The sequence below is a fragment of the Protopterus annectens genome, chromosome 2.part1 (assembly GCF_019279795.1).
Source record: "Protopterus annectens isolate FY-2018-M chromosome 2.part1, PAN1.0, whole genome shotgun sequence".
In the NCBI taxonomy this organism is placed as follows: Eukaryota; Metazoa; Chordata; order Ceratodontiformes; family Protopteridae; genus Protopterus; species Protopterus annectens.
In genome coordinates this window covers 1,076,250,883-1,076,275,671 of record NC_056729.1, presented here as the reverse complement: position 1 = coordinate 1,076,275,671, position 24,789 = coordinate 1,076,250,883, and the positions used below count along the sequence as shown (strand labels likewise).

Here is a 24,789-nt window from a genome sequence, read left to right as displayed (position 1 = left end):
CCCAGGACAGATCTCTGGGAAACTCCACTAGTGACAGGTCTGTATCAGAAATGGAGGTGCCTATTTTGACCTTGTGGGGCTTGTTGGTGAGCCAGTTGGCCACCCACCTGATGAGATAGGGATTTTTGCCAAGCTATGTTAGCTTTTTGATGATACCTGAGTGGGGGATTGTGTCAAATGCCTTGGCCAAGTCAAGGTAAGCTGTATGTACTGACTTTCCATCATCCATGGCCTTGGTAACAGTCTCAAAGAAGTCAACCAGGTTCAACAGGCATGATCTACCCTTGACGAATCCAAACTGAGTGGGGTCAAGTGCTTGGATATTGTCTTTCTTCTTGTTTATGAGATCCATAATAATACACTTCTTGGCTTTACAGATCAGACTTATCAAGCTAATGGGGCAATAGTTTCAGGCGTTGTGCAAGGAGATGACAATGGCAGTTCTCCACTCTGCTGGAATGAAGCCTGTACTTAGGCTGTGGTTGAATAGGGCGCTCAGTGGCGAAGCTAGTTCTTGCTGGAAATGGTGCAGAATACAACCTGGGATACTATCAGCTCCCATGGAAGCTGTGTTGCCTTGAATAGGGCCTTTAGCAGTTGATCTATGGAGATGTGAGGTGCGGGATAAGTATCAGGGATGTTAAAAGGGCCTTTGCGGGGGACAGGGGCATGAAGTTTGTGCTGAACCTTTCTGCTAGCAGGTTGGCTGAGTCAACCAGATTAGTGTAAGTGATACCGTTAAGAACTAATTTGGAACAAACCTGGGCTTTGCCATGGAATTTCATAACATAACTGAAAAAGGCTTTATCATTTCCCTTTGTTTCAGAGGCTAGCTATGATTCATAATTGGCTTTGGAGGCTTTCACTAGTGATCTAATTTGCTTGTTGAGGCTAAGAAGGGAGTTTTTCCAATTTGGAATTTATTCTTTTTACCATTGGACAACAGTTTCTTCCTTTTGTTGTAAAGCCTGTTGATAAAGGATGTCCACAAGACAGATTTGTGTTTCCTTGATGAGCAGGTTTTAGTTCCGTTGGGTATGGCTGAGTCTATGCAGTTGTACAGGTGCTTGTATACTGCATTTGCATACCACTCAGCATAGTTGTCTGCATCCTTTGAGGGGGCGGTGGTGTGAAGCTACTGATACCCTCCCTTAGGAGGTTGTAGTCAGCTTTTGAGAAGTTTTTTAGCCTGATTACGGCTTGGGGGGAAGTTGGCTGGGATAGAACCTTTGAATGAGACAAACCAATGATCTGATTTCACCAGGGAAGAACATACTATGGGAGTGGTGCAGAAGTCACCCTTGTTGGTGAAAACCAAGTCCAGAATATTATCTCCCCTTGTGGGGGATGAGATGAGCTGGTCTAGTGCGTTAGAACTGATGAAGTCAAGGACTCTTTGGGTGAATGCATTAGTGTAGGAATAGTTCACCCAGTTTATTCAGGTCTATATTAAATTAGCGAACCCCTTTTAAGCGAAAGCTTAAAATCTCGAACACCTGGAACAACGATTTTTTCCCAGGGAAAAAAATCGCTGTTCCACAAAAAAAAAAAAAAAAAAAAAAAACTTTAAACATTACATAATGTGGGGGGCTTCACCCCCACCCCCCCTACTTAAATATACCAACTCTGAGATCACACCACAGTGGAGAAAATGGCGAACTCCCTAAACCAACCCAGCAGTTTTTTGCCCTGTGAAAAAAATCTCTGTCCTGGGTGTTCGCGATTGTAAGCTTTTGCTTAAAAGGGGTCGATGAATTAGTGTTCACTTTACTAAGCATTCGCTAATTCAATATAGACCCATTTATTTTGGGATAGATGAAGTCACCAAGGATCAGGGTGTTTCTTTGTCTGTCCCACAGTATGCGTCCTACAACCCTTCTCAGGCACATCATCTCCATCACCTGTAACTTACTCAACTGCTCTGCAATTACTGCCCAAGTTTTTGTACCATACAGTAGTACTGGTTGCACCACTGTTTTGTACACCTTACTTTTCAGTTTCTTAGGCATTTTTCTGTCATACACTACCCTTCCACTCTGTGCTAGGTGGCTGCAGCTCTTCTAATTCTGGCTTTGACTTCCTTTTTTCCTCAGCCTGCCATCCCAGAAACGTGAATCTGTTAAGTTGTTCCATTATTTTCTTCTTCTCAGTCCTCAGTCAGTTTCTTCTGATTTCCCATTTTGCTGCCATTGCAACTCTGTACTCAGTCTCATCCCATGTGTCTTCAGTTTTGCATTCCATTCCAATATCCTTTGCTGACGTTTTTGCTCAGAGCCTGCCTGTAATTCTTCATCATCTCCATATAGCAACTTTGTTGATCTGTTCCTTCCAACCTGTTTGCTAAAGTAGTCCATCACCAGTATGAACAGCACTGGACTCAGAGCTGAATCCTGATGCACATCCACTCCCACTGGGAACCCCTCTGTGAGACCAAACACGGTTCATAATTGAGTCATTGGGTCCTTGTCTATAGCTTGCACTAATTCTACCAATGTTTCTGGGACTTTGAACTACTACTGCGGGACTGCCCATATCAGCTTTCTTGGGACCTTGTCATATGCCTTCTCCAAGTCTAGGAATGCCCAGTTGGACTCTTTCATCAGCTCTAGCTTCTTCTCAACTATCTTATCCCACTTTAATCACTGGGTTAGTTGTGCTGCATCCTGACCTGAAACCGAACTGCTGATTTCCCATCTTACGTCCTACAACACTGCATATTCACTTAGCTTTCATGGAATGTGGCAAGCATGTGATGCCTCTGTACTGCTCATAGTTGTAAATGTCCCCTTTGGTCTTGAATATTGTACTAGTGTGCTTAATCTCCAGTCATCTTGGATATGCCTTTCTCTCCACATAGTTATGAGTATCCTCAGGATCCATTCTCCCCAATCTCACCCAGCTTCTTTATTGTATGACCTCATCTGAGACTACTGCTTTTCCTGACTCCATTTTCCTTAGTGCTGTTCTTCTTCTATAATGGGCTCCTCCTCTTCTCTCATCATAGGCTGTGTCTGGACAGTACAGCTTCTGTGGGGTTTCATTCAGAAGCTGCTGAAAGTACTCCTTGCACCTGTTTTTGATGTCCTGTGGACTGGTGAGAATGTTATTGCTGGCATCTCTTATGAAGGATATCTGACTATCTTCTTTATTTTTCTGCCTTTGCATTAGAACCTGATATGGTTTCTTTGTGCCATCTACTATGCCACTTTGTGCAGCTGATAGAAGGCCTCTGATGCCTTGTTCTTTCCTATTATGAATCGTTTCTAAGCCTCTTTGTTAGCCAACCGGTATTCTTTCCTAGGCTGGTCTGTCTTTTCTGTCTCCCACTTTTTTCTCCACTCTTTCTTTCTTTTGATGATTTCCTGGACTTTTGCATTCCACCAACAGCTTTCCTTATGTACCTTATTTCCTTACTTGGCTCAGCTGCATCTCTCTTCTGTAGTTCTCATACATGCTGTTGTGTGGCATTGCCATTCGTCTTCGACTCCACCTATTTTCTCTTTTTTTTGAGGTGCTAGAGTTATCAGTAATTTCTTGAATTTTTGTGCTTTTTCTCGAGCCAACTTCTAGGTCTTTAGACAGGTTTCTGTTGACCTTAGAGTCTTCTCTGACTACTGCTTGCAGCTGATTGTGGCAACCAGTGGTTTATGCTGTGGGCCAACTGTTTCACTGTAATGACTTTGCAATAACTGATTCTACCCCAGTGCCCTTTCCTTATGAGGAGGAAATCCACATGAGTTGCACGTTGGCACTTTTGTATGTAATCTTGTGACTGTCTCTCTTTCTGGACCATGTGTTGACAACTATCAAGCCACTTGCAAGACAGAAGTCTAGAATGGCCTCTCTTTTTTTATTCCTGTTGCCGCACCAATGTGGACCCTGGTAGTCCTCATATTCTGTTTTGTCTGTCCCGATACGTGCAATCAAGTCACACATTATCAACATCAATTCATGTTATCTTGCTTTATCTAATAGGTCCTGCAACTGCTGTCTGAATGGACCCTTTTCATCACTATCACAACTCTTCTGTGGGGCATAGGCTGACATTATGAAGACTGCCATATCATTAGCCTGGAGTCTGATTGCCTTGAGTCTGTCACTAATTCTGGTGATATCCCTCACCCTCTTCTGAAGCCTCTCCCTCTCCACAATTCCCACACCATTTTATCCCATCTTCCTCCTCATCCTACTGAGGAATAGACTGTGGATCCCAAGCCAAGTGGTTTTGCTGAACTGCTCTCCCATCTTTTTTCCCAGATACATAGAATGTCTGTCCCCCTCCTTATCATGTCATCTACTTCCAAGCTCCATCCTGGTCATGAACCTACACTGAGTGTAGCAATTTTTTATTCATGTTTGGCAGGTTGGTTGGTTTTTCATCCAGCTTTTGCTCAACAGAGCTATTCCAGGTAACCCTAGTTGGGCAACTGGACATGGGCTGGCCAGTAGCTTTTTGGCCATAGGGCTGATGGTCTTTATGGCAGGCATACATTGGCCAATATTGGCACATATACCCCTCCCACTGTTAGCATGGGTCCCTGGTATAGGTTGGAGTAGGCCGGGTCCTCAGCCCACTTATCACTGGCAAATACCCATCCCCATTTGGTGACATTAGTCAACACATTCACCTATAGCCATATTTTACACTGCCAGGTGTCAAGTCCTGCCACTAGTCTCTTTGACTACTGCTGCCATTTATATTTATTTCTTATTATGAGATGCATCCACATTTTTCTTTCCTTGATTGGTTTCTTCATCCTTGCTATCATCTGTTTTAGTTTAGGAGAACAGTCTGCTAGCACAGGGTCATGATATGCTGTACTTTTTCTGACTTCAACATTCTAGATATGAGAAAAGTGATCATGTCCTTTAAACTCTCCTACCTTCAGGAGGAAGCATTGGAAAACTGTTTTGATTTTGTACCCATGATCTTATATCAGTACTGTCTAGCCAGTTGGTTTTGTGAAAAAAAAAAAAAAAAACATAATAATTAATTTAGTGAGGAATGTGCTTCTTTAAATATGTCATTAATTTTTTCAGATTTGTTGTGTTAGCTATTATTTTGAAATGTTCTTGACCTTTACCATATGTAAGCTAAGTCCCAGTACTTATTGATAATGGAGTATAAATGCTGAGGTGCATCTAAGTAAAAATGTTCTACCTGATGAAGTTTCTGGTCTCAGACAGCATTACTAAGTCATGCTTTATTTTGAATAACACTCCTTTCACTCTCTAGTCTCTCAAAAGTCAATATAATCTTTCTCAATGACAGTAGAGTAAGCAGTTCTACTAAAAAGATTTATGTTGTTCCAGATGATTATTATATCTGTTTCTGGTATTTCACTGCTACGAGATATTTATCATTCAAATGAAGAATAGCAAAAGTTAACCAGCAGACCCTATACTCTTGGCTAATGATATACTTTAGCTACTGTAAATGAAAGTCTTTAACCTTATTAACCAATAGTATCATGTCTGCCTTGCTTTTGACAATCTGAAAATGTATAGTGTAAAAAGTGTAGAAGCTAAGGCCCTCTGTTTTAGTATGCTGATGAGAGTAATGTCCATGTATTTACTATAGAAGTTTATCATTGTACTCTGCTTCTCTCCCCACCATTAAATTATTACCTAATGCTTTATCTAATTGGACAAAGTCATACACAGTCATTATTACACTTGCACTGCTGTAAATTGCATATTCTTTTTCTTAGCCAGGTGAGCTTCAACTGTTGGCCAACCATCTACCACAACCTTTCTTTCTTTATTTACAGTTAGTATAAGAGCCTTTGTTTAGACCACTAACCAAGTTCTAATGCAGTTTCTGCACCCCCCTTACAAAATCTGAAAGACATTTTGAGTCTTCTTTTAGAAACTGCTCTCCTAATTTAATTTGTTTTGAGTAGAGAGAAAGGAAGTACAGTATAAGACCTGTACTAGTAATGGAAAGGAAACTGATAACATTCTACTAAAAGTGTTATTGTGTCACATATCTTAAGTATAAGCATATGAACACCAAGATGCTCTCAGTGAACACACTGTTAACTGAGTGACACACTCCGAGTTTGTGAGAGGTGTGACTGTATTCTACAGTCCATGGCAAAGTCCTCTGCAACAACTGTCTTTTATGAGCAACCATTAAATATCATACTTAAATGGATACTGCTAAAGCCACAAATCTCACACAGCCAAAGCACACTTAACTCCATACATAAAATAACTTCTTCTGCCCAAATAATTAAAAAAGGGTATAAATGAAAGATCCATAGACAATATTTTTCATTAACCACTGGAAACAAATCTGAGGAATGCAATCTAAAGGGTACACAACTACTCAGATATTCATAAGAAGTTACTATACATGCAGGCAAGGAGACAAGACGTTTACTTAACTTTTGAAACTGCTTCAGAACAATGTTTGGTTGGGTGATTTGTTTTATTAGCATCACAAAGCAAACTATGAAGTCTCAGGTACAGTCATGAGGATGAAGAAAAGAAGGGATCATACAAAAACACAGCCATGAGAAGGATAATGAAAAGCTTGTAAAGGAGCTGCAAATGACCGGGGTTTGGGACTTCCTGTATTGGTTGGTGCGTATCCGCCTGATATATGTTCCAAGTGCCAAGGACAACCTCTTCTCAGCCTTGACATTTCTGATTTACTGGGGAACACTGAGTTATAGTAATAAAAACAGATATAAAAAATATAAAGGATTGGGTCACCTTACTCTGCAGATGCTTGGTTAAAACAGTTTTAAGAGACCTTAAGAGTTATTTTAAGAGACGTAATCAACACTTAGACAGGTAGAAGGAAGAGTGGATGGGAATCTATATATACTGAGTGAATAAGTCACTCATTATATAGAGAAGACTAGTGAAAAAGTCCAAAGCAAATACATGAAGGTAGAGGGCCTTAAACAATATATAACAAAGTAAGGGAAGAGTCTAATCCTACATATTGCCAGAAAGAAGCAAAAACCATCATGGGGCCAATTTTTAAGCACCATGCTGAAACGTATTTTATGGCAGGGGAAATCTAGTGTCCTAGAAAATAAAACATGGGAAGTCTAGACTTTCATGGTGACCATCTGAGACTCATCCAGCTCCACTGTGTGAATGTGTTCAGCTCCACTGTGTGAATGTGTTCCTTCTATCTATGCTTTGGATACAACTGGAACTCATCCAGCTCCACTGTGTGAATGTATTCCTTCTGTCTATGCTTTGGATAACCTGGGTTTGATTAACAGTCGGATACTTAGAGGAGCCAGTCGGGTAGGAATGAGTGTGAGGCAGTGATGTAGGCTCAACCATCATCAGTGAACAGAGCTGGTTAATACCCTGTCATGAGTGAACAGAGCTGGTTAATACCCTGTCTCAGGAATACTGCCCAGCACATAGCCTACTGCAGCGCTCATGTTCAATTCAGCTAAGAATTATATGTGTGCTCAATAGCACATAATTCTCATTAGCTCAATATATGCAATTCTTACACTGTGTCTGCCAATTGACAGGGGGAGGCTTGGCAATTAAATTTAGGCTAGATTACAGCTACACTCTCGAGCTCTCGCTGTTCCTTTCTGCTATTTTTAAACATTTGTATTAAATTATCACTTAAGACATAGGTGCAGTTAAATTAATAGGAAAGAAAACAAAATGTATGTGTCATTTACAGGCTTGTTTGACCAAACTAGTAAGATTTGAGGCTGAATAATGAGAATATGTAGATTCCAGGAAGATATGTTACCTATAAAAAAGTAGAATGCAGCACTGGTGGAAAGTTGCTGTGACAGGCAGTTTTGTGGGTTCTCAGTAAGGGTAGAAACACTGAAGAAATGGGTAGCTATTAAATGTTCGAGCATTCTAACTATAAAACCACATATGACATAAATAACTAAGTGAAATAATATGGATTTACTGTAAAACATCGTCTCCCCTAATCAAGATGTAAAACTATGCAGTTATAATACCTACAGTAAAAATGCTGCAAAAAACTGCACAAAAGAACAGAAAAAAAGTATTTTGCAGGGGTTTTGTGTCTTGCAGTTATCATTGTGGAGGTTATCCACACACCCCTAATATCCATACAAACTGTGCCTTCTTGTTCAAACTCAGGGAAAGCGAAAAAGTTGTAAAATATAGAAAACTCACCTTTTATATTTTTTCATGTTCCTGTGACCTCACAAAAAAGAAATTTGTGACATGCAAAGATATCAGCATCATCTAAATGTGAATTTTTGTGTGATAATAAAAGATACAACAGCAATGCTCCCAATGCAGTTTACACGAAAATATGAAGCACTGAACGAACAACTTTAAATACTATTGAAAGGACATAATTTGTCAATATTTTTTTATAAAAAGAACATATCATAAAGCATATAGTAAAGTATTTGCTCCATTATGCTTGTATTTCCTAAAAGCTGAGTGTCCTAGTGGGCTAATGCACTATGCTGTACTTGATAGTAGCTGGGGTTTGAGACTTGGTGGGTGATCAGGGAAAACATGCGCTAACTTTGTGAGAGCATGGGCAAAATCTTTGGCTTGGTTTATAAGGGTCTCTGGGCCAATAGCCTACTATTATCCTATGAACCTAAATACAGATGCTTAAAGTCCTTCCATGTCTTGGTCTTCCTTTCTGAGCACATGGATACATTATTGCTAAGAAGAAACAGATAAACACAGAATGCACATTTTGTTTTCCTTTAAGATTTCAAAGCTTGAAACTGCTCATTATGAAGTTTAAGCTGCACGTCCTTCATCGGGCTGTCTTTAGGATGTAGTGGTGTCATATGTTTAATGAAAGTTTTATCAACGATAATCAAATCTAGACAATCCTAGAGTTCTTTGTAAAATTATTTAAATTATAAGTCAATACTAAAGAAAATGCAGTAAATAGTAAAAGTAAGTAATGTCTTTTGGCTTTTCCCGGTTAGGGGTTGTCACATCAGAATTATTATTGGCAGTAGATTTTTACCATGCTGAGGTTCCAGCCGAATGCCCAACCTTCAACAAAGGCACACCCATTCATGCACGCACCTACCTGCATGTCTTTAAATGTCATTCAACTGCGGGGAGGACATGCAGACTCCACACAGAAGGCGCTCCAGCCGAGAATCAAACTGGAGAACATTTTGCTGTGAGGCGACAATGATAACCGCTGCACCACCGTGGCCTACTAAAGAAAATGCAATAAATATTCACTAAAATCCATTTTATATTAGCTTTTTATACTTTTTGATATCTGTTGGCATTGCAAAATGTTATTTGAAAACAATTAACTAAACTCAATGTCTGGAAACATTCAATGTGTCTGGCTCAAATAACTATCGCATAATTTCAGTAAATTCTGTACTGTAGATACTTTTTATTCAAATATTACTTGTCTGGAACTGTGTCTGTATCAATTATAAGAGGCTGATCTCTTTTATTGCAATAAGATACCAATCTAATCTAATTGCTTATATTCCTTTTTAGGAAATGTTTCAATAATCCCAAGCAGTCAGATAACATCCATGGGGGAAATACTGACCCTGAAGTGTGTACTAGATGGGCTTGAACATCCACAAACTGTAAAATGGACTTTAAATAATAAGCGAGTTATTCCAAATGGACCTATATTAAATCACATTGTAAGACGTGACATGAATGGTAAGTATGGATTTTTCTCTTCTCATTTAGATTTAAAGTATAAAAAACACTCCACATGATGTCCATACACAAAGAACTAGAATTTAATTGTTATTCTGTGAAAATCAGTCAAATTGGAACAGCCAATAACCTTTTTTATGTTTTAGGAGACAGGATTTCTTTTTGCATAGCATTTCACCCCAGGACGACAGCTACTACATGCAGGTAGCCAGTCCCACAGATGTTCACTCATACCAATGCCAGTTTCATCTTGATAACCTATAATGAGCACTGGAAAGAATTGTTGGAAGGCATGAATAAATCAGTCAGGAGTATTAGAACATGTATGTTTCTCAACTGCATCATTTTAATATTAAATAGCTGTGACTGGGGCAACACAACTACAAACCAAATAAGATGATGTACAATGCAAATGACCCATTCGCTTTTAGACCGAAAACACTTTTATTTCAATAAAAAAAATGAATAGGGAAAATAATGTCTAAGTGCTTTTGCCCATACAAAGGCATCAGAGTCAGTTTGGTGGTCCAAAACACTTCAATTTATATCAATTTAAAATGGAACTTCCTTCCACACCCCCTTGTTCCTTCTATCAAATCCAAGTACACAATGAATATTGTAACAATAAACCAATGATGTTTTTTAAAAAACATATACTCATATGCATTCGATTTCATAAGCTAAAAATGCTTCAAACAAACACAATAATGCAATAAAAAATACTACAAAAAATACAATGCAAATGTATGTTTATATTCAAAACCTTAATTTCCCATACTAATCAGGCTATTACAACTGTCTTACTTTGTATTTCAATATTGCTGAAACTGAAATACAGTCATTTATTCCTGGTTCCTGATTTTGCTTTGAACCTTATTTGTCACTCAGTTTCCTTTATTTCAAATTCTAATTTAGGGGCCCCCCTCCTCTAATATTAACTTTGTCAATGAAAAATATAAATTTGGTAAAGTTAGTACATAATTTACTATGAATATATATATAAGGCACTGCTTGTTTTTTTGTTATTAATATCACAAACGTGCTCTAAGATTATATCATTTAATCTCCTAGTTGTCTTTTTGACATAAAATTCTGGACAAGTTGTACAAGTTGCCACATAAACAATCATCTTTGTTTCACAGTTACAGTGTCCAGGACACTGAAGATTCCTGTAAAACCCTGAAATAGCTATATATGAACCATCATTAATGTACTTACACAAGTTACATGTTACACATTTACTCATCTTGGACACGTGTTTTTTTTTTTTCTTTGTCCCCATTTCCAATAACTTGTTTGCATTTTTCCCTCTACTGTAGGCTATTTTGGGTTTATTTCCTAATTTGTTTTTTAATTCATAATCAAATATTCCTTCCCAAAGCATATTTAATCTTGAAACAAGTACCGGTGTATATTCATTGTACGCTAATACCATCACATCATTCCCCCAAAACAGTCTTCTGAACTAATTCCCCCTTGACTTTATTCTTTTTAATATTGGTGGAAACGTATTATTCTTATTTTTAACCACTACTTTCTTTATTTTTGTCAAAAATTGGGGGATAACCCTTATCTCTAAACATACTCATTAACTTCTCCATTTCTTCACAACATACCTCATCTTCACTTAGCAGTCTCGACAATCTAGCCATTTGTCCTTTGACAGTGCTCCTTTTTGATGCAACTGATGACAACTATCAAATCTTAACAATGAATTAGAGTAAGTTTTCTTCCTAAAAATAGTGGATATTAATTCTCTCTTCGAAATATTTTTCAATAATATGTCAAAAAATCAGTTCTGTTTCGTGTTTCCTAAACATGAATTTCAAAAACTGGATGGTGCTGTTGACACACTCCATAAATTCTATAACTTCTTCCTGGGCCCCTGTCCACAAAATTAATATATCATCGAGGAATCTTAGGAAACTCAAAATCTTACTTCTAAATCTACAGTTGAACATATACCGTGTTTCCCACTCTGCCAAAACTAGATTTGCAAAAATTGGTGCACATTTAACACCCATGGCAATTCCAATTTTTTGTCGAAAAAATTCTCTGAGTAAAATGAAGTTGTTCAATGCCAACTCCATTAAATCCACTAAAAAATTAACCTTTGCATCATCTTGTCTACCCAACATCCTCAAACTTTAACCATAGTGATCCAAACCTATTTGGTGGGGTATGACACTGAACAAATTTATAACATCTACAGCTAAAAACAAAACATTTTCGTTGATTCCTCTCAACATTTCTAAACAGTGCCATGAGTCCTTTAAAATATATTGCTTATCTTGTAATGCCCCTTTTAAATAACTGTCTATATAAGCTGCCAATGTTTCATTTTTGGATCCCCTAGCTGGAACTATTGGTCTAAATGGGGGATCAAACTGATTTTTATGTATCTTGGGTATCCCGAACATAACCGGAATTAAACTGTATTCAAGATAGGAATGAAATACAGAATGTCTATAATGGGTTGAATGTTGAAAATGATATGGTTCAGGGAAATATTGTGGAAGATGGAAATGCAGTACAAGTGTTATCACATCAAAGTTTTACATTGTACAATCTGAGTGACTTTGAAATTCAAAATGCACATTTTAAATTACTGAGCAAAGGCTTTAATTTTGTTCCTATGCATAAATTTGATGCCACTAGGTTGTCGGTAAACTTGAAATTGCTTATAAGACAATTGAATCTACATTTGTTTTTTTCATCACAAATATCAGTACTGCCATTGACTATGAATGATATGTTGAAAAGGAGAAGTACTTTTATCCTTCCAAGCAACCCACTGGTGTTTGCTTTTGAATGTATATGTGAGGGGGAATTTAGAAAGTTTGGTAATGCTGATATGATGTTTACTGACTATTTAACCATGGATGAAAGAGTTTGTTTGAGAGAACTGTTGTACACTAAAGACTATAGAGTCATGAAACCAGATAAAGGTAGGGCATTAGTTATCATGACACAAATAGATTATGCATGTAAAATGTATGATATTTTAAATGACACATCTACATATGAAAGGGTATCCTGTAATGAACTCAAATGAGAATATGCCAATATTGATTTGCTGTTGTATGAGTCTTTTTGTCAGGAAGTGATTTCAAAAGCAGAGATGGCTTATTTGACAGTAGAAGCTCCTGTTATTCCGGCTATGTCGGGATACCAAAGATAAACAAAAATCAGTTTGACCCCCCCCCCCCATTTAGACCAATAGTGTCAGCTAGGGGGCTCCAAGACTGAAACATTGGCAGCTTATATAGATGGTTACTCAAAAAGGGCATTACATGATAAGCAATATATTTTAAAGGACTTGTGGCACTGTTTAGAAATATTAAGAGGAATCAATATTAAACAAAAAAATGTGTTTTTAGCTGTAGATGTTATAAATTTGTTCAGCGTCATACCCCACCAAATAGGTTTGGATTACTGTGGTCAAAGTTTGGGGATGTTGGGTAGACAAGATGATGACAAAAAACTGGTGTGCTAAATGTGCACCAGTTTTTGCAAATCTAGTTTTGGCAGAGTGGGAAACACAGCATGTGTTCCTGGAGTATTTTGAACTTCCAAATTGGCTCTGATGATGTTTGTATAGGCGAAAACACTTAGTCATTATTTTCACTATTATTTTGTTTTTATTGAAATAAAAATGTTTTCCATCTAAATGCAAATGAGTCAGTTGTATTTTACGGTCTTAAGAAGCAGCAAGGTTGTCGTTCAAATGGGGTGATTGTTTGACCAAATGACTGGTTCTGGCACCAGTTTGGGGTAGATTATCCAACTGAGATACTAGGATATATATATATATATATATATATATATATATATATATATATATATATATATATATATATATATATATTCTCTCTTCTTCTCTTTTGGCTGTTCACGTTAGGGGTCACCACAGTGGATCATCTGTTTCCATTTCTTCCTGTCCTCTGCATATTGCTCTGTCACACCAACCGCCTGCATGTCCTCTCTCACCATGTCCATAAACCTTATCTTAGGCCTTCCTCTTTTCCTCTAACCTGGCATTTCCATCCTTAGCATCCTTTTCTCAATATACCTATCATCCCTCCTCAGCACATGTCCAAACCAATGCAATCTCGCCTCTCTGACTTTGTCTCCAAACTGTCCAACCTGAGCTGACCCTCTAATATACTGATTCCTAATACTGTCCATCCTTGTCACACCCAGTGCAAATCTTAACATCTTTAACTCTGCCACTTCCAGCTCTGACTCCTGCCTTTTGTCAATGCCACTATCTCCAACCCATACAGCATAGCTGGTCTCACTACCCTCTTGTAGACCTTCCCTTTCACTCTTACTGGCAACCATCTGTCACAAATCCCTCCTGACACTCTTCTCCGTCCATTCCACCCTGCCTGTACTCTCTTCTTCACCTCTCTTCCACACTCACCATTACTCTGAACTGTTGCTCCCAAGTACTTAAACTCATCCACCTTCGCCAACTATACTCCCTGCATCCTCACCATTCCTCTATCCTCCCTCTCATTCACACACATATATTCCGTCTTAGTCCTGCTGACCTTCATTCCTCTCCTCAGAAGAGCATATCTCCACCTCTCCAGGGTCTCCTCAACCTGGTCCCTGCTCTCACTATAGATCACAATGTCATCTGCAAACATCATTGTTCATGGGGCCTTCTGTCTGATCTTCTCTGTCAACCTGTCCATCACCATTGCAAATAAGAAAGGGCTCAAAGCTGATCCTTGATGTAATCCCACCTCCACCTTAAACGGCTCTGTCACTCCCACTGCAGACTTCACCACTGTCACACTACCCTCATACATGTCCTGTACCACTCTTACATACTTTTCTGCCACTCCTGCCTTCCTCATACAATACTACAACTCCTCTCTAGGCACCCTATCATGTGCTTTCTCCAAGTCCACAAAGGCACAATGCAACTCCTTCTAACCTTCCCTATATTTCACCATCAACAGCCTCAGAGCAAACATCGCATCTGTAGTGCTCTTTCCCATCATGAAACCATACTGCTGATCGCTAATCATCACCGCCCTTCTTAACCTAGCTTCCACTTCTCTTTCCCATAACTTCAAGCTGTGACTAATCAGTTGTATCCCTCTGTAGTTACTACAACTCTGCACATCACCCTTATTCTTAAATATAGGTACTAAAACACTTTTTCTCCACTCCTCAGGCATCCTCAGACTTTCCAAGATTTCAGTAAACAATCTGGTTAAGAACTCCACTGTCATTTCTCCTAAGCACCTCCATGCTGCCACTGGTATGTCATCTGGACCAACAGCCTTTCCATTCTTCATCCTATTCATAGCTGTCCGTACTTATCCTTGCTAATCTGTTTCACTTCCTGATTCACTATCCCCACATCATCCAACCTTCTCTCTCTCTCATTCTGTTCATTCATCAGTCCCTCAAAGTACTCTTCCATCTGCTCAACACACTCTCTTCGCTTGTGAGTATGTTTCCCTCACTATCCTTTATCACCCTTACCTGCTGCACATCTTTCCCAGCTCAATCCCTCTGTCTAGCCAATTGGCACATGTCCATTTCTCCCTCTTTAGTGTCCAACCTATCATACAACTCTCCATATGCCTTATCCTTAGCCTTCGCCACCTCTCTCTTTGCCATGCGCCTCATCTCCTTATACTCATGTCTACTTTCTTCATCTCTTTGACAATCCCACTTCTTCTTTGGCAGCCTCTTCCTCTGTATACTCTCCTGCACTTCTTCATTCCACCACCAGGTCTCCTTGTCCTGCTTCCTCTGTCCAGACGTTACACCAAACACCTTTCTAGCTGTCTCCCTTAAAATCTCTGCTGTAGTTACCCAGCTATTTGGTAACTCTTCACTGCCCCCCAGTGCCTGTTTTAACTCTTCCCTGAACTCCACCTCACAATCACCCTTTTTCAACTTCCACGATTTGATCCTTGGCACTGCTCTCACACTTGCCCTTCTCTTCTTGATCACCAAGATCATCTTACAGATCACCATTCTATGCTGCCTAACTATACTTTCTCCTGTCACTACTTTACAGTCTCCATTCTCCTTCAGACTGGCCCTCCTGTGTGCATAAAATCCTCCTGTGTGCATCTTCCTCCACTCTTTTACATCACCCTGTGCTCCTCCCTCTTCTTAAAATACGTATTCACCACAGCCATGTCCATCCTTTTTGCAAAACCACTACCATCTGCCGTTCTGCATTTCTCTCCTTAACACCATACCTGCCCATCACTTCCTCATCTCCTCTGTTCCTTCACCAACATGCCCATTGAAATCCACTCAGTTACCAGTCTCTCACCACCACTTCATCCAACTCACTCCAAAATTTTTCTTTCTCATCCATCACACACCCAGCTTGCGGAGCATATGCACTAACAACATTCATCATTACACCATCAATTTCTAGCTTCATAAACATCACTCTGACACTCTTTTCACCTCCAAAACACTCTTGGCATATTGTTCCTTCAGGATAATCCCTACCCCATTTCTCCTCCCATTCACACCATGATAGAACAATTTGTACCCACCTCCTATACACATGGCCTTACTCCCCTTCCATCTGGTCTCTTGCACACACAATATATCAACCTTCCTTCTCTCCATCATATCAGCCAGCTCTCTCCCTATACCAGTCATACTGCCAATATTCAAAGTTCCTACCCTCACTACTACACTCCTAACCTTCCTCCTCTTTATTTGCTTTCGGGCATGTCTTCCCCCTCTTCATCTCCTTCTCCTACTTCAGCCAACAGTAGCCAAATTTCCACCAGCACTCTATTGGCTAACAGTACTGGTGGAGGTCGTTGTTAACCCTGGCCTCGACCCATCTGGTATGGAAATCTGTATTGCTGTCCGCATATGTTATTTGGCAGAGGTTTTACACCGGATGCCCTTCTGATGTAACCCTCCCCATTTATCCGGGCTTGGGACCAGCACGAAGAAATGCACTGGCTTGTGCATCCCCAGTGGCTGGGTTACTATATATATTGTGATCATATGAAGGGGACCCATATATATATATATATATATATATATATATATATATATATATATATATATATATATATATGGGTCCCCTTCATATGATCACACTTTCAAATGTTCTCCTTTCATATGGCTGAAACCATATGATCGAAGTTTTAAAAATTTGAGTATTCTTAATGGAGATCTCCATACAGTGGAGAATGGGAAGATTTCCCTTTTCCACACTGTAGTGTGATCTTGGAGTTGGTATATTTAAATAGCAGGGATTATAGGGGGGGGTGCATCTTGCCCCCCTGCTAAAATCATTCAGTTATTTTTTTTTGTTTTGTTTTATTTTTTTTATAAGATGTTTGAACTTTTAAATGTTCGTTCATATGGTCTCGGCCATATGAAAATTGAACATTTGAAAGTTTGATCATCTGAAGTAGACCCATATAAGGCCTTTACATCCATAGAGCACTGGCTAAACCAATCACAGATATTACTTAACCCTAATAAATCTAAACTACTCATCTTTGCATCTAAACCTGTTTCCATAGACTTTACTATATTCTCCATAAATAAAACCCCAATAGAGTTAGTAAATCAGGCCAAACTGCTAAGAATTACTATTGACAGCAAACTTAGCTTTGACTTGCATATTAATAACTCAATAAAAAAGACTCACTTTAAATTAGGCAAACTTTACAAAAACAAACAATACTTAGACAAATCCATCCGAATAAAACTTTCATAAAGTCTTCTCCTTCCAACCTTATTATATGGATCTCCTATCTTCACTAATCTCCACAACTCTTTGCAACACAAACTACAGTCCTGTTATTATAAGACTGCAAAATTCGCATCAGCCCAACCAAATTGCATCCATCATTGCCAGGCCACTAAAGACTTAAACTGGCTAGAATTTGGACATTACCTACATTACACACAACTTACCTTTGCCCATAAACTCATTTATAAACCCTAGTGTTGCCCTTCCCTGAAAAATATCATTGAACCTTGCATCCCATCTAAATATCTACGCTCTAACAACAAACACCTACTTAAAGTATCAAAACCTAGTAAAGGAGCAGGTAGCTGCCTCTATTCCCATTCCATAACAAAGCTGTGGAACACCCTCCCATCATCAGTTACAGAATTAGACAACATAACCTCCTTTAAAAGAAAACTAAAGCAACATCTCACTGATAACCCCAGTTGCACATGTAGCACACATCCACAGCCTCCTTAACCTAGCAAAACTGTTTCACTTAGCAAATATACTTTTGTATATGTCATACTGTTACACCGTATGAGTTATCCCTAATCTTTCGTATCATAGTCCACACACCAGTGCAACCATCTTAACACGTTTTCTTTTCGCTATTACTTTCTACTGTTAATACTACTGTTAAATATATGCCACATATGATCTATTTATTCACACTACCTAGCTACAAGATTTTAACTATATCTGTCTTACCTTTAAGTTAACTCTCTATTTCTATCTTTCCCTTTTCCTCCACCCCCCAAAAAACAAAACAAAATTGAGCTGTATTGTTAAATATTTTTAACTGTATAATTTTCCTACATGCTAATGTTCCATTGTTACTGTATTGTACCTTTTTACAACATATTTGCTGTTTAGATAGTTTTCTGTGTTATTTCACTTGCTATATAATTAGAATTTTGTTTCCTTACAAATTTGTGTAATGATTTTCATGTAACTTGGAGCTTTTCTCCCCGGGCCTCCAATATAGGCACACACACACACACACACACATGTACTGTCCAAAAAACATCAAGTACTGTTAAGTTAGTTGATGTGACTTATGGGTAAACCTTTGGATAAAAGCATCAAATTATATGGCTGATACACTAATGATGATTGGAATGTGTGTTTACAAGAACTAATGACTCTTGTGTAGGATTAGTATGGTTATAACTCTACATCTTAGCTCCCCCTTCTCTTACAGATGTACCTGGTGCATCCATATTATCCATAGGTATTCAAAGTCTCACCACATGCCTGCACACAGATTCAGGCTCTTAAATATATTTTTTGTATCAGGCTCCTCAGCACATGACTTTGCTGTACCAAATTCCCTACAACTGCCAACAACATGAAGATAGAAATGAATGGTTAGGTGAGATCATGGTGTTAGAGCACCCATGTTAACAGATATATTTGGAGTATAAATTATTTATAACAGTGTAAGAAGTGTTCTTGGACTAGAGCAAGTCCTTTACCCTGAGAGTAAATCATTTAAAATTTGCAGCAATAAAATGAGAATAAATGATGCAGGTTGTGAATGACTGTGACTGGAAGACTAGTATGGTGAAACAGGACAAGTGAATGAAACAAGATCATTTTTATACATGTAGGACCACAACTTCCTTTTCACAAATTCATGGCATTGACATGTTTGATCTTATAAACACCAATAGCAAAACCACTGCACCAGATTAAGTCCAATCTTAACTCCATAAAATACTCTAATGAATTCCGACAGGCAAAGGACCAGCATAGTATAATAATCACATTTATTCAAAGGACATATAAAGAGTGTAAGCGCTTTCGCATAGTACCACTATGCTTCATCAGACAAAAAATGCTCTCATAAAAAAACACCCTGTCCAATCACATCTTAAAATCATTAATTGGTAATTACTCACATTAGAAAGTCAAGTGTGTTAAAGGCATCAATACAGTCTTACAGGTTCTATCATGCTATATAAAACTTTAAGCATCAAAATCTCATTCAATATATAACAGTAAATTCTATGATACTGTGTCAGTTATTATGAAAAATCAGCATGTTAAAAAATTGTAAAAAACTTAAACAGTTAAAAGTAGCAGCATATGTCAATATGTAACATGCATGTACTAAATGCAAACCTTAAGACTTCATCAATTAAACTTATTGCATTACATCTCATATCAATATGCGTGTCCCAAAATTTATCTTAAGCAAAACCAAGAAAAACAATGTGTTAACTTCATACATTTCTCATTTGCTGTTATTAAAAACTTTCTAAATATTGACATTGAATCATAAATGCATTCGCAAATCTCCTGTGAGAGATTACTGTCTGCTGTATGAATCCCGATGAATATAACATCATCATATTTAAAAAGAAAGCCTGGATTCCTTGTGAAATATCTACAAAGAATCACACTCTATGCAAATGTAATCAAGTTATACAACCTTAAGCCATACCATTATGAACTAGCCATGCTTCCAAGGCCCATGGCTTCCTCCTTATTGCCAAATCTCACAAGAAAGCCTACATGGGAAAACACTACTACCTGTTGCCATAGCAACAGAAAACTAGATAGTTATATATATGACTAACTAGAGAAATCAAGATGCAATATTTGCTTTATATCAAACAAGTTTCATTAAATGAGCAAGCAGACTCTTAAAAAACTATAACATTATATAGATATAAATAAATAGAGCTCAGTATCAAGCTGAACTAAATGCTCATTCTAAAGTAATAAATTTCATTGTGGAAATGAGCACACTGCCACGAAGCTGAGAAACCCATAGTACAAGTGACCACAACAAACTTATTATTAACTTGATTATATTGTATCTTGATGCCTTTAACACTTTTGACTTTCTAATTTGAGTAATTACCAATTAATGATTTTAGGATGTGACTGGACAAGGTGTTTTTTTTTTTTAAAAAAGGGGAGTTTGTGAGAGCATTTTATGTCTGATGAAGCATAGTGGTACTACCCGAAAGTGCTTACACTCCTTGGTACTTAACGTATTATCGCAACCAGATTTGCGAGGTGGCATAATTGGTCATGTTTCAGTTCAACAGTGTCTGTTAACTTTAAAAGGTTTGGCTGCACTGTTAAGACATCTTCTGGTATGTTGCTAATGGGTTTGGAAGAGGAATAAGGGGGAAAAAGTAAGTTTTTGGATAGCGTGCTTTACCGACATCACGCAATGAATACAGCCCAGTGATCATGACGAGTACTGCTTGTTGTGACAGCGGGGATGAGTGACCATTATTTTTTGGGTGTGACATCCTGGTAAATGCTTGCTACTTACATTGGGAGCCAAAGTTCATACATCCAATGAAGTATGCAGACAAATGAACACACAGCAGTCACAGTGATGGCAAAAAAATCATACCTTTTATTGGCCGACTGTTATCAGTAAAGTGATCATTCACACTGTTACACTGCATCCAAAAGCCTGCAGTCCTTAGTCAGATGTTACAAAAAGGGAAGGTTATGAGAAATAAATGCATTCAGTTTTACTAGCCATGACAATGAAAATTGCCTGTCAGGGAGTAGTAAGTAACACTTTTGACCGCGTTTCAAAGGCAGCACTTCTGTTGTTGAGAACTTGTTCACTCTGCTCGGAGTTCGATTAATGGCCACTGTGAAGCAGCAGTCATGTGTCTAATTCAGAAAATTCAGATTATTCATCTTCATATATGGCAAACAATGGGCCCCAATAGTATGTCACACTTCACAGTGCCCTTCTTCCATAAACACACATACTTTCCCAGAAAGCATTACACAGTATGCCACCTCACAAATCTGATTGCGATAATACGTAAGTACCCACTCTTTATATGTCCTTTGTTTGAATAAATGTGATTATTTTTATGTCATGCTGGTCCTTTGCCTGTCTGAATTCATTGGATTACTTTTGTGGAGTTAGGATTGGACTTTATCTGGTGGAGTGGTTTTGCTTTTGCTGTTTGTTACCATTGATTCTCCTGCCCAGAAGCATGGCCGAAGGGATTAACATTGAACTAGATTTTAATCCTCCTTGTGGAGCTTCTACAAGAACTTAGAGTCCTTTTAATGATTTGGTTCAATGTAAAGGTAATCCACTGTTATTTTTTTAACTGAATGAAGCTAATAATGGAGATGAAATGGATAATGTTGATTTATATTAGCATCTCAAATTATGTAGAGAATTAGAGGACATTTTCAAAAAACTGAAAAAGTGGCAATGGCAAAGGAAATATCTCAAGGCCTGCTTACGTTTTAAATTGAAATGATAACAACACGACTAGATTAACAATAATGATGAAAAGGGATTCCTTAGGCACCATGTTGCATCTCTGATCAGTTATTAGGGCTTCACAAGTAAGGTATCCATGTTATATAAATAATGGCATACTTCTGTAAGACATTGTACTTGCTGAAGGAAAACAAAAATAGGCTACCCTAGAAAACCATTAATATTAGAGCCCTACATATCAGCTTCATGCTGAATATAATCTTTTTGTGAAAATGAATTTGGAAAAAAATAGGTGAATAGAGACAAGTGGTGGGGGTACAGAAAATAGACAAAGTTGTTTGAAAGTGGGATTCTTACCAATATTACACTTAGTTTGTATAAAAAGCTATCAATAGCAATATTCTTTGCAAAAATATGCTGCCTAGATACTCTGGAAGTGAGAAAGACAATGACAAAAAAAACTAAAACCAAGGTGTCAGCATATTAGGACTTTAATTTGAAGAAGAATAACATGAAAGGATAAAACAGGAGAATGAATAACTTGAAAGTTGATAGTGAAGTGAATCTGTGCAAAAGAAATAAAAGTTAAGTAGGGAAGGAAGGAGATAGAAAAATGCAAGTGCAATTCAAAATGCTGTTGCTTGCTGACCTACTTTTCTAGTGCAGAAAAAGGACTGAGAGGAGAAAATATTTTGAATGCTGCTTATGGGTGAGATATGCACATGGTACAAAAGGTGATGCCACTCCACTGATTTTCCACAGTACGAGTCAGTGCACTTCTTGATTTAGTCCTAACCTAAGCAATTTACTGATCTAATGTGTGAGAATGGAGTATTGCTACCTGATTGATTTGAAGAACAATCATGCTTAGTTTCTCTTACTGCAGTAGAAACAATTCCATCATATCCTCAACCCCAAAGTTGAAAATGAGGTTTTTCAGTTCTTAGATTTGTCATTTCCTACTGCTTTCATTGCACTGTTTAACGGTATCTGTACAATGTACTGTATTCGCTACCCCTTTAATGCCCTTATAAACTTCTTAACCAAATATACTGTCCTCCTCTTCTCAATAAATTGTGCATCAAACCCTCTGACTACTCTCTCTGAAATTCCAAATCTATCTTCTTATTGTTATTCATCTTGCCAGACCACTCTTTTCTTTTGCTATCTGTTAAATATCCTCCATTAAATTTGCTTCAACTTTGCTGGAATAATCTGAACTCATCAAGTTGGCAGAGAACATCATATCATTCAAGAAGTCATTCCATCCTAATTTGGCAGATAGTGGTTAATATACTTTAATGCCTCTTCTCTCACCAAAACCCATCTCCTGTTCTATATACCTATATCATTTCCATCAATTCTCTCTCTTTTTATATGCAAATCTTAGTATCATCTCCTTCATATATGTATATAAACATATATATATATATATATATATATATATATATATATATATATATATATATATACATATACATATACACACACACATATATGTATGTATGTGCGTGCGTGTATGTAAATTCTCTTCATTGCTCACCATGCTTGTTGAGTCCTTCAAACAGATATCTGCATTAGTAAAACAATATGATGACTATATAAGAATCTTTCTTGATTGTATTAAAATGTATTACAATTTAAACTATTATAAGGCTATTGTTCGGAATGTTTATTTTAAGATTTTAAGTTTCTTTCTGTTCTTAATGCAATTGTGTTTATTGTATTTATAAATAATTGTCTTTTCTATTGTACTTGTATCATCAATGCATTGAAAAAGTTGTTGATTTTTTTTTTACTGCATGTGCCTTGTTTTGCCGCCTTGGCTTAAATGGGTCTTTGAGTCAGTACACTTCGCTATATACTTCCCAAGTGTACCTTATTATGAGGACTGCTCCTCATTTTGAGTCTTAAAAAGAACATTTTCATCACTATTCCCTATCGGAAAGGTCTATCACATATTCATTGTTTTTTTTTTTTAATTACTGTCCTTTGTAAATAATATTAAATTACATTTATTCATCAGAAGGGCCTTATATAAATATAAATAACACATTTTAACCATGCTGTGAGATTCCTAATTGAAGGTGTGAGTATGTTATTAGTAGGTGTTCCACATGTTGCCCATTTTTACACATTATGAGAGGCAGATTTTTGATCTTATGGTGATGGCAGGCAGACATCTATGCTTATCTGCTTTACAAATGTTCAGTGAATAAATACATATATTTACTGCCTAAAATTTAATATGCATGGACTACCAGTATTTGACCCGGTAACAGCTGCAAAATGTAATGGTTGTATAATTTTGGACAAGTGATAGCAACACTGCAAATGCAATGCAATGAATCAGAGTTCTTAGACCAAGCAGAGCAAAAGGAAGGAAGTACAGCATCAACAAAAGCAAAGTGCAGTTGACTGGTTCTGTTCCATTAGGCTAATCAGCGTAGCATCTGCTGTGGTCTCCCTGGTTCCAGTCTGCTCAAGGGGATAAAAAAATCAGGACTCAGGAGGAATATCGCCTTTTTGTGCAGAGTGAATAAGGAACTAAACAGATGCACAGCCTAACTGACTCTTTGTTCTCTAAACCACTCATTAAACCACTGCACTCAATAAATAACCATAACCTTCCCTCTCCCCAGCATAAAGGACAACTTTCTGCTATTGTGTTCCCCCCAATTCAGTCTTTTCAAAGACATTAGTTCAGTGTCATTCAGTCCCCCACCAAGTAATCAGAGCACTGAACTTGAATAATAGCTGCAAAAGGGGCTCTAATGCCTGTTTCAGCAGTGTTCATAGACAGCTACTAGGCTGTCAATGTGCAGACTATTAGAAGCCTAGGCAATAACCAGACATCAGATCAAACTCTGTACTTTTTATCTGTAAGGTTAAGACCTTAACCATTATGCTACCCCTTCGGGCACCCACATATATGGAGATGTATATGAAGATGCTGGGGATTGAACTGAGAAATTCATACATGTAAAGCATGCCCTCTGTCACTGAGCTACATCCCTTCTGTCATTGAAGCACCCCCTCAACTGAAAGGTAAAGTTCTTCATCTAGTGGGACAATACATTTTTTGATATCATATCATCAGTACCATCAGCAGTACCTTTCTAATGAAACTTTTGAGTTTGTCTGTCTGCCTGTCCTGTTTTCAAAC

At 37.9% G+C, this 24,789-nt stretch overlaps 1 protein-coding gene across 2 annotated transcripts in view; it reads left to right on the top strand.

The window, feature by feature from the left end:
- The window catches only part of LOC122794328, a 1,793,522-nt gene that overhangs the window by 1,303,158 nt on the left and 465,575 nt on the right, over window positions 1–24,789 (top strand). For both annotated transcript variants that reach the window (XM_044062632.1, XM_044062631.1), the window contains one exon: window positions 9,472–9,645. In XM_044062632.1, the coding sequence (XP_043918567.1) occupies window positions 9,472–9,645 (174 nt within the window). The remainder of the gene's footprint in view (window positions 1–9,471; window positions 9,646–24,789) is intronic.